At 44.9% G+C, this 10,827-nt stretch overlaps 1 protein-coding gene across 1 annotated transcript; it reads left to right on the top strand.

Annotated features, from left to right (window-relative positions):
• The first annotated feature begins 600 nt into the window (after positions 1-600).
• Positions 601-8,051, top strand: LOC142825340 (maestro heat-like repeat-containing protein family member 2B). Its single transcript, XM_075917297.2, has 6 exons — positions 601-671; positions 2,771-2,923; positions 4,115-4,269; positions 5,788-5,950; positions 6,394-6,590; positions 7,883-8,051. Exons 1-6 carry the CDS (start codon positions 663-665, stop codon positions 8,022-8,024), a joined length of 819 nt encoding a protein of 272 aa, XP_075773412.2. The 5' UTR covers positions 601-662; the 3' UTR covers positions 8,025-8,051.
• Positions 8,052-10,827: the final 2,776 nt, after the last annotated feature.

Below are 10,827 nucleotides of genomic sequence, written 5' to 3'. Positions count from 1 at the left end.
TAAAGAGACTGAGAGCAGAGTGGCTACTGAAACCAGATATACAGAGAAAGATGCTCCACACAGAATACAGTGCCTGTTTAATCCTGTATGAATCACAATGAATCACATGCCATTACTGTTAACTTTCAGACATAGGGGCTACGTCTAGACTACATCCCTTTTTCGGAGGGATAAGGGATCTTTCGGAAAAGGCTTAATTTTCCGCAAGATCAGCATCTAGACTGGCGCTTTTCTCCGGCAAAGCTCCGTGCCGAAAAAAGCTGCAGCCATTTTTATGCTAATGAAGCAGGGGAGATTTAAATCCCCGCTTCATTAGCAATTGCGATACGTCTAATTTACATCCCTTTTCCGAAAAAGGGATGTAGTCTAGACATAGCCTGACGGTAAAATTCTGACTCCGTTAAAGTCAACAAGAATTTCGTCATTGGCTTTAGTGGGGCCAAAATTTCACACACAGCTGGTAATAACATACCCCATAGATCCTCCTGTATGATTATCTATGGATCAGAGGTTCAGTTTTATTAAATGTTGCCATACTTTTTCTCCTTTTCTCTATCCTAGGTCAGTGCACTAACCTGGGGTCAGCAGCGGAGGAGCTGAGTTGTCTCCGTGAGGCACTAACAACTCCAGACCCTGAGGCTCTGTTTCAAGCATCTTCCAAAATGGCTAAGGTAACAAACACTAGGTGACTGTCCTAGTGGCTGTGCACCATTCATTTTCCCTTGTCCAGAGGACTGGAAAAGGGCAAATATAGTGCCCATCTATAAAAAGGGAAATAAGAACAACCCAGGAAACTACAGACCAGTTAGTTTAACTTCTGTGCCTGGGAAGATAATGGAGCAAGTAATTAAGGAAATCGTCTGTAAACACTTGGAAAGTGGCAAGGTGATAGGGAACAGCCAGCCTGGATTTGTAAAGAACAAATCATGTCAAACCAATCTGATAGTTTTCTTTGATAGGATAACGAGTCTTGTGGATAAGGGAGAAGTGGTGGATGTGGTATACCTAGACTTTAGTAAGGCATTTGATACAGTCTCGCATGATATTCTTATCAATAAACTAGGTAAATACAACTTAGATGGGGCTACTATAAGGTGGGTGCATAACTGGCTGGATAACCATACTCAGAGAGTAGTTATTAATGGTTCACAATCCTGCTGGAAAGGCATAACAAGTGGGGTTCCACAGAGGTCTGTTTTGGGACCGGCTTTGTTCAATATCTTCATCAACGATTTAGATATTGATATAGAAAGTACGCTTATTAAGTTTGCAGATGATACCAAGCTGGGAGGGGTTGCGACTAATCTGCAGGATAGGGTCACTAATTCAAAATGACTTGGACAAATTGGAGAAATGGTCTGAGGTAAATAGGATGAAGTTTAAGACAAATGCCAAGTTCTCCACTTAGGAAGGAACAATCAGTTTCATACATACAGAATGGGAAGCGACTGTCTGGGAAGGAGTACGGCAGAAAGGGATCTAGGGGTTATAGTGGACCACAAGTTGAATATGAGTCAGCAGTGTGATGCCGTTGCAAAGAAAGCAAACATGATTCTGAGATGCATTAACAGGGGTGTTGTGAGCAAGACATGAGAAGTCATTCTTCCGCTCTACTTTGCGCTGGTTAGGCCTCAATTGGAGTATTGTGTTCAGTTCTGAGCACCGCATTTCAAGAAAGATGTGGAGAAATTGGAGAGGGTCCAGAGAAGAGCAACGAGAATGATGAAAGGTCTAGAGAACATGACCTATGAGGGAAGGCTGAAGGAATTAGGTTTGTTTAGTTTAGAAAAGAGAAGATCGAGGGGGAACATGATAGCAGTTTTCAGATATCTAAAAGGGTGCCATAAGGAGGAGGGAGAAAACTTGTTCATCTTGGCCTATGGGGATAGAACAAGAAGCAATGGGCTTAAACTGCAGCAAGGGAGATTTAGATTGGACATTAGGAAAAAGTTCCTAATTGTCAGGGTAGTCAAACACTGGAATAAATTGCCCAGGGAGGTTGTGGAATCTCCATTTCTGGAGATATTTAAGAGTAGGTTAGATAAATGTCTATCAGGGATGGTTTAGACAGTATTTGATCCTGCCATGAGGGCAGGGGATTGGACTCGATGAACTCTCAAGGTCCCTTCCAGTCCTAGTATTCTATGATTCTATGATTGTTTTATGCTTTTGTGATGTCTTTCCACACTTGGAGCGAGCTATGGGAGTGAGGCATTCATGGGTAATCAGTAACATGCTTTTCATAGGTATATGCTATGAATGCCATGTAAAAAACAAACAGATTCCAGACAGTTGCATGAACATGCCCATGCATGTGCGCGCGCACATCCATCCATCCATCCATCCATCCATCCAGGGGGAAAATATGTGAGCGGGACATCAAGCTGAGAAACCAGTCTTGGCACCTTGTGTGTTTACCTGAACCTATATTTGTGTGCATGCATCTCTTTGCATATTTTTATATTTTGTGAAAAGATGTCATGTACATAATAGAATATAAACTGGAAATTTACATCCTGTTTGTCCCATACAATGTTGTGCTAACTGTACAACCTAAGATCTAACCTGATATTATTAGTGTAGAATAGAGATGTGGTAGCTAGAAAGATTACAGAGAAAATTTTAATTGCAACTGCCTTGCCAGATATGAGCCCAATTAGCAATTTGCTGATGAATACATTATTTTCCTATACAGCTCTTAGGCCTCCTTTCTTAAAAGTACTGGAGCCGACTATCATTGCAATCTTTCCTGTTTTTGATCTGTCCACAGGTGGTTAGTAAGTACTTTCCCTCTGAACAAGCCACAGATTTTATTGAGGCCATACTGGATCGTATGCTGTCTGCTAGCCCCTCCTGTGCCACAGCAGCCGGTCTGTGGATGAAGATCATCCTGAAGGAGTGTGGAGGTGCCATGCTGGATGAGGTAAAATAGAAGCTGGAGAGGTTTTTCTGGCTAACCTGCAGGCTTTCAGGTCTTTGCCATCATTTGCAGTGAACACAAGTCTTGCTGTTTCTCCCCCTGGGATTGGAAGTTAATTCCATCTGTGTTCCTATCCTGAGTCAGGCAATGGGGGAATCAACAGCAGAAGACAGAGATAATCTAACGGTACATCTGCACTAGCTCGTTAGTTCGAGCTCGGTAGGGTAATGAGGGCAAGCGGAGTTGCAAATGAAGCCCGAGATTTAAATATCCCGGGCTTCATTTGCATGTTCCCTGGCGCCACCATTTTTAAATCCCCCTTACTCCAAACTCCGTGCCCGCGGCTACATGCGGCATGGACTAGGTAGTTCAAATTAAAGATCCTAATTCGAACTACCGTTACTCCTCATGGAATTAGGATCTTTCATTAGAACTACCTACTCCGTGCCGCGTGTAGCCGCGGGCACGGAGTTCGGATTAAGGAGGATTTTAAAATGGCAGCACCCGGGAACATGCAAATGAAGCCTGGGATATTTAAATCCTGGGCTTCATTTGCAACTCTGCTTGCCCTCATTACCCTACCTAGCTCGAACTAACGAGCTAGTGTAGCCGTACCCCAAGGGAAAAGGAAGATGCTTGATTATTTGTCTATCTTGTTGTCACAGTTTCCAGCCATGAAAGGCTTGGAAAAATTAGACTCCGAGTAAAATGCAAAAAGAGAATATCCGCCCCCAAGAGACAAGCTAAGTGAACTACATCTTAGGGCCTCAGATAATGAGGGGTCTCTAAAAATACCCCCAAATTACTAGTTTTTACTTGCCTCTTTGCCTATGTATAGATAGATAGATAGATAGATAGATAGATAGATAGATAGATAGATAGATTATTTCTATTTTCATTGTCCTTTCTGTTAGAATAATACATGTTTTTTTGGAAATGCAATGAGGCCTCTTTAACTTGACATAGCTTAGGGCCTCAGCATGTCTTAACCCGGTGTTGCAGCCAGGTATGGGCAGAGATATGTATAATTTTTGTGGGTTAAATCTATGCAGCCATGTCTAAATACTTGTTTTTTGAAGGAAGGATTTTCTACAAGAACAGCAAATTGCTAAACGACTAAATAAACGTTTTGGTTCTGCAGAATGAATGGAGAGAATGGAAAAGGGACATTTTTTCTGGTTTTATTCTGTCCAGGTGCCAGCTATCCTGAGTAGAATATACATTCACATGCCTACCATCAAGCAGGGTAGCTTGAGGCAGTTCCTGGTGGAGGCAGTGTCCATTCTAGGTCACCATCACCTAGAGGCAGTGATCTTCAGCCTCCTCCTCAAACGTCTGCCGATGGACAGGTATATAGTGCTCCTTACAGTGTTCATTTTGGTAACCATGGATCCCACGGCTTCACTGGAAGATGTAAGGCTTCATTTAAGCCACAGACAGTTTGAGATAATTCCTAAAGGTTAATAGCTTGGGTCTTTCTGCAGAAAGGTCCAAGACCATGTCAAGGTGGGTGCAGGGAGAAATTAAGTGTCATTCTGTTTCCATTAATTAATAGTTGCTTTGGCATCCTAAAGACTTCCCTTTACTGGCATCACTGGAGTGGACTTTTGCCTCTCCAGACCCCTGAACTAACATCACCCTGGAAATTGCCAGTGACTGTTCGTTTTCTGGTAGCATGAAAGCTTCAAATCCAAATTCCTGGCTGATTAGCAAGGATAGGGCACCAGGCTTTTGGTATCAGCAAGGGTATGGCTGCTGGAATGGAATTGTCATTCTTGGTACTTAAAGACAGGGTGGTAAGCATATCTATCATTTCATTCAAACATCCCTAGCTGAATTATCAGTCATCAGTGCAGGAATCTAAGAACATGAGAACGGCTGTAGTGGGTCAGACCAAACGTCCATCTAGCCCAGGATCCTGTCTTCAGACAGTGGCCAATGCCAGGTGCCCCATAGGGAGTGAACAGAACATGCCCATTCTGGCAAATAGAGGCCAGGGAATGCCATTTGTGAAGAGGTCATGGGCTAGCCACAAATATTTGTTCTCATAGTTGTACATCCAGTTAGTAGGAAGATCATTTTTCTTTCTTCAACTTGTCTCCCAGGCCGTAGATCTTTGGGCATCACATGCTCATGATTCCATATCTACTGAGAAGTAGGAAAACAGGAACTGTGATTAGAGCTCTGTGTCCTTTCCTTCTGAAGTCTAGCATTAATGGTTATGGTGCAGTAAGACTAGGGTTGTGTCTATACAGCACCCTAAACTTGAAATAAGATGCACAATATGCACTCTGCAAATTGCGTATCATATTTTGCATAGCCTATTTTGAAATGTGGCGCTTCTACACAGCACCAAATGTCGAAATAATGTGCTATTTCAAGCCATCCCTTATCCCTCATGCAACAAAGTTTATTGGGATGGCAAAATAGTGTGCCCATTATTTTGAAAAATATTTCAAAATAACGGGCTGCTTGTGTAAATGTGGGGTAGCTATTTCAGGATACCTCCAGGATCCCCAAATAGTCATGCACTGTAGAAATGTAACCTGAAATGTAATTTAACTTAGTTCTGTAACTAGAAACTCAATATGTAAAACATGAGGACCATATAAGGAGGACAGCACTCTGAACTTGCTCATCATAGGCAGGGCTTGACAAATAATACAATCTACTCACCCATGGCGTGTAGATTGTAACCTGGAAGAGCCAGGTTTGGGCGATCTGTGCATGCGCAGATCGCCGGACAGCGCGGTTGGTGAGCCCTGATCATAGTCAAGGAGAAAATTTGTTCTTTACTTGAATATGATGCATATAGTCAGAGCCACAAAAGTCTCCAGGGGTCACATATAACTTATGTTAAATTGCAGTGACACCACTGAGCTGTGGAGATCTCTGGGGACAGATCCCTTGCTCGCCCCTCAAGTCCTGAAGGTCCTAATAGAAAGAATAAAGACTCCAACAAGCCAAGAAGGAAGCACGACCTCAGAGACAGAAACTGACCTGCATTTAGCAGCTGCTGAACCTCTCACAGTAAGTTAGACGACAGACATGTATTTCTCTGCCTTGTGACACACATGCTGATGGAAAGCTAGATGAGTGGTATAATATTGTCATATGGGCACTTCTTTTCTGAAGTACTGTTTCCTGGATTCCAGCTGTGCTTTCTGTGGAACAACAGATGGCAGATTTAGAGTATGTGGCTGATTCACTTAATAATATCTGGCAATTAGAAAGTCTTTGAATCAGATTTCTTACAGTGCTTTGCAAATGTTTTGTGCAACTCATAACATGCCTTGATAGGTCGTACACATTTTTACAGATATGGGACGCTAAGGCACACATGGAGTGAATTGCTCTCGGTCATTCATCAAGTTAGTGACAGGAGTGGGAATTTAGTCCAGCAGGTATCAGAAGGGGAGAGAGTGTGATAGTGTTAGGAAGAGACCTCTTCTTTTACCATGCTCTCCTTTCAGGCAACATGTGCCATCTTTGAAGTGGTGTCAGCATTGCAGTTGAGCAAAACTGTGCAGGAGCTGTTCCCGGAGTTGTTCACTGTTCTTCTGCAGCAGATCAGCCAAACCCTAGGACAAAAGATGCCTTTGCCCAGGATGAGCAGCCGAAGGAGGTTATTTAGAAAAGGACAACAACTATGTGAGGGCAACCCTTGCAGGTAATTAGAAGAAAGGGAGCAAAACAAAGAGAATCCCAGTACATTTGTGTGACACTCCCCAGGAGTTCTCAGGGTTATGAGGCACCTTACCATCACCTGCTTTTAATATGAGAAAGTCTTGTTTGTGCTTGCTATAGGTCAGTTCCCTGAAACCACCAACCTCTGGCAACACAAACACTACTATCTAGGCCTCCTCAGGCCTCAGTCTCTTTGTCCTCTCTTTCTGACTACAGCTTAGAGAATCTCTATCAACGGATTCTCCTCTAAGAGAAGTCTCCCTGCATCTCCCCACCAATCGGCTTTCCCCCATCTCTTAGTTTAAAAACTGCTCTACAGCCTTTTAAATGTTTAGTGCCAGTAGTCTGGTTCCACCCTGGTTTAGGTGGAGCCCATCCTTCCTGTATAGGCTCCCCCTCTCCCAAAAGTGTCCCCAGTTCTTGATAAATCCAAACCCCTCTTCCCTACACCATTGTCTCATCCACACATTGAGACTCTGAAGCTTTGCCTGCCTACCTGGTCCTGCGCGTGGAACTGGAAGCATTTCCAAGAATGCCACCATAGAGGTCCTGGATTTCAGTCTCTTTCCTAGCAACCTAAATTTGGCCTCCAGGACATCTCTCCTACCCTTCCCTATGTCATTGAGACCTACATGTACCACGACCACCGGCTCCTCCCCAGCACTACACATAAGTCTATCTAGAGGCCTCTAGCATTTTGTCTCTTTTGCTCTCTGTTTCCCTCAAACACTCCTGTGGGTGTCCCTTTAGGCAGATTCCTTATTAATGGGATAATAGGTTTGTTGATTCTATAGCCCCACTCTAGCCAGGCAATCAGGTACATTTCTATCCAATTAGGCTTTCTCTGGGGAAGCTAATTAGTACTAGTAGTTACCAGAGTGCTGACCCCAAGTGCAAGCTCTCAGCACCCTGTCACATCTCGCTGGACATAGGGCCCCAAAATAACCATTAGTGATCACTAATCTCTCTGTGTCCCAGCTTTTGGGGTCTGGTTGTGTATTTTTTCCATATTACTGTACTGTGCTAGTGCCCATACACCTTGCAGATAGGAGAAAGTGACTGCAAAATGTTGTCCATAGCAACACTAGTAATATGAGATGTATGAGACTGAAATACCTCCTGGAATTAAGTCCTTCCAAAAACAGTGGTCCTCAGGATACTGTCAATGGATGAACTGTCAATGAACAACAGACCTGACAAGTAACTGGGGTTTCCTGACTGCTTAGGCTGTGCCTTTCTATTGGTTACTACAGTTCTGTGCCTCTTTTCCCCCAGGCTTTCTATTGAAGCATTAGAGGCTGTGCTTCTCAAGGCTACGAATGAGAAACTGATAAGAACTCTCTGGATGCAGAAAACTTGGATGCTTCTTGAAAATCCGCAGACTCACCACGAGGGGGTGTGTTTGCTGGTGAGGTAAGAGATCTAGGAGACAGCACTTCATCCTCAGGGATCGGCAACAAATAGAGTGACTGACAGGGAACTTTCAGGTATAGCTTTGTGCGGGGTGCCCTGGGTGAGAAACACAGAGCTTCCATGCGTAGGTTTTAGAGTTGTATGGTCATAGCAGCTAAGCTTTTGAAGTGCACAGTCTGCCCCATAAGTGGTTCCTTTTGTCTTCCAGGGTTCTGCAAAGATCTGGACTAATAACAGTGGAGATCATACAGAGCCTCCTTCCCTGGGTAAATTCCCCATCAGAAAACCAGCGAGTCACCAGCACAGCTTTCTTTGCTCAGGTATGAGCAGTTCCACCATTAGGCTGTTATCTGTTGTTTACCTTTCTCTGGGGAATTGTACAGTTCAGTTCACAGGAATTCATTTTAGATAGTAGAATGTGTCCTTTATAAGGAAATCTCATAAGGAACTTCATTACACCTTTCTTAATCATTTTCTCTTTGTTATTTTTGGGGCCTAAACTAGCCTAGCCTAGCTGCCTATTCTAGTTGCTGGTTAAGAGAGAGTGAGCAAGATATAGATAGGCTACGTCTACATTGGCAAGATTTTGCGCAAATAGGGTATGTCTACACTACAGCACTAATTCGAATTAACTTAATTCAAATTAGTTAATTTGAAATAATCTAATTCGAATGAGTGCATTTAGACCTAAAAACTAATTCAAATTAGCATTTTGCTAATTCGAAATAGCATGTCCACATTGAGTGGACCCTGAACCGAAGTTAAGGCTGGCCAGAACCAGTGCCGTCAGGGCATCAGGTTAGGACTTAAGGTGTGGAGCTGCTTCCTCAGGCTAGCCGAGGGCTGTGCTTAAAAAGACCTGACCCCCATCCCGGACAGACAGTTCTCAGGATTCCCCGCTTGCATGTCTAACTCGATGGGGACATCAAAGCAGTCCTGTCTTGGAGTGCCCTGAATGCCCACACTCGGCACATTTCAGCACTCGACCATCAGCCCGGCTGCACTTGCCGCAGGCTGCCATCCGGGGGAGGTCAATCAGGGGGCTATCAGGATCCAGGAGGCCCTACAGGAAAGCTTCCACCCCGAGGAGCCCGCAGAGCCACCCCAGTCCTCCCCATCGGGGGCTCGTGCCCCATTCCTCCCTCACCTCCTTCCACTTACCCTTCCCAAGCCCCCTCTTCCTGATGTAAAAAATAAAGGACACGTGTTCAAAAAAAGAAACTCTCTTTATTTAACAAAACTGGGGGCGGGGGGGATTAACCTCTGGGGGACTGGGAAAAGGAGGTGGGAGAGGGGAAGAAAGAGGGTGGGAGAGGGGAGGTAGAAACCTGGGAGGAGGGAGCTGGAAGAGGGAAGCCAGGGGAAGAAGGAGGAGGGGAAGTATAAAACTATGGTACGCCATATCTTCAGAACTGTCTACAGATGTGGTCTTCTCACCTCAAAAAAGATATGGCCTTAGAAAGGGTTCAGAAAAGGGCAAGTACAATGATTAGGGGTTTGGAACAGGTCCCATATGAAGAGAGGCTAAAGAGACTGGGACTTTTCAGCTTAGAAAAGAGGAGACTGAGGGGGGATATGATAGAGGTCTATAAAATCATGAGTGGTGTGGAGAGGGTGCATAAAGAAAAGTTCTTCATTAGTTCCCATAATATAAGGACTAGAGGTCACCAAATGAAATGAATGGACATCAGGTTTAAAACTAATAAAAGAAAGTTCTTCTTCACACAAAGTTCTTCTTATAGTCAACCTGTGGAACTCCTTGCCACAGGAGGCTTTGAAGCCTAGAACTATAACAGAGTTTAAAGAGAAGTTAGATAAATTCATGGAGGTTGGGTCCGTGGAGTGCTATTAGCCAGGGGGTAGGAATGGTGTCCCTGGCCTCTGTTTGTGGAAGGCTGAAGATGGATGGCACGAGACAAATTGCTTGGTCATTGTCTTCGGTCCATCCCCTCTGGGGTACCTGGTGTTGGCCGCTGTTGGCAGACAGGCTACTGGACTAGATGGACCTTTGGTCTGACCCAGTACGGCCATTCTTATGTTCTTATGTACTAAGCGCAGGGCTCAGGGTCGGGGGTCTCACTGGAACAACTTGATTTTCATGCAAACCTGCTCCTGGGTTTGGATGTGGCCTTTGGTGGCCAGGCTGGCAGCTATCCTGCCCTAGACGGCTGCATTCCTGTGCCTAGCGTGGAGGTCGTGGACGCTGGAGGCCTCCCCCCAAACCTCGATAATGTCCACGATCTCTGCACTAGACCAGGCGGGCGCCTGCCTCTTGTGGCCCTGGGCAGGCTCCTAGGAGCCGCCAGCCTGGTCCTGGGGAGAGGCGGAGGGCTGGGTGGCAGCGGGTGGCTGGCTCATGCCATGCCAGGTGCAGGGTCTGCTGGCTGGGTGCTGGCAGGCTTGCCACTGGCACAGGCACTGTAGCCAGACCATGCCCCTTTAAGGGCTCTGGGGCTGGGAGAGGGGCAGAAAAGTTTCCCTGGTTTGGCCCAGAGTGGCCATCAGGGCAACCTGATTAGGGTTAGCCTCCAACTAGTTCGAATTAAGTGGCTACACAGCCCTTAATTTGAACTACTTAATTCGAACGAGGCGTTACTCCTCGTAGAATGAGGTTTACCTAGTTCGAATTAAGCGCTCCGCTAGTTCGATTTAAATTCGAACTAGCAGTTTGTATGTATAGCCGCTATTAAAGTTAATTCGAACTAATGGCTGTTAGTTCGAATTAACTTTGTAGTGTAGACATACCCATACTTTTAACGCAAGAGTTTTTGCATTAGAATATTTGCGCAAGAGAGCGTCTAGACTGG

Source organism: Pelodiscus sinensis, chromosome 1 (genome assembly GCF_052426305.1).
Source record: "Pelodiscus sinensis isolate ZL-2025 chromosome 1, ASM5242630v1, whole genome shotgun sequence".
NCBI classification, from domain to species: Eukaryota; Metazoa; Chordata; order Testudines; family Trionychidae; genus Pelodiscus; species Pelodiscus sinensis.
Note: the sequence above shows the minus strand (reverse complement) of the source record. Positions and strands in the feature narration are given on the sequence as shown.

Excerpts from the sequence above, each read along its gene's own strand:
- LOC142825340 (XM_075917297.2), top strand. Across the intron at positions 2,924-4,114 it reads GAGGTGCCATGCTGGATGAG|GTGCCAGCTATCCTGAGTAG; the intron begins GTAAAATAGAAG and ends TATTCTGTCCAG. Across the intron at positions 4,270-5,787 it reads AAACGTCTGCCGATGGACAG|TGACACCACTGAGCTGTGGA; the intron begins GTATATAGTGCT and ends GTTAAATTGCAG.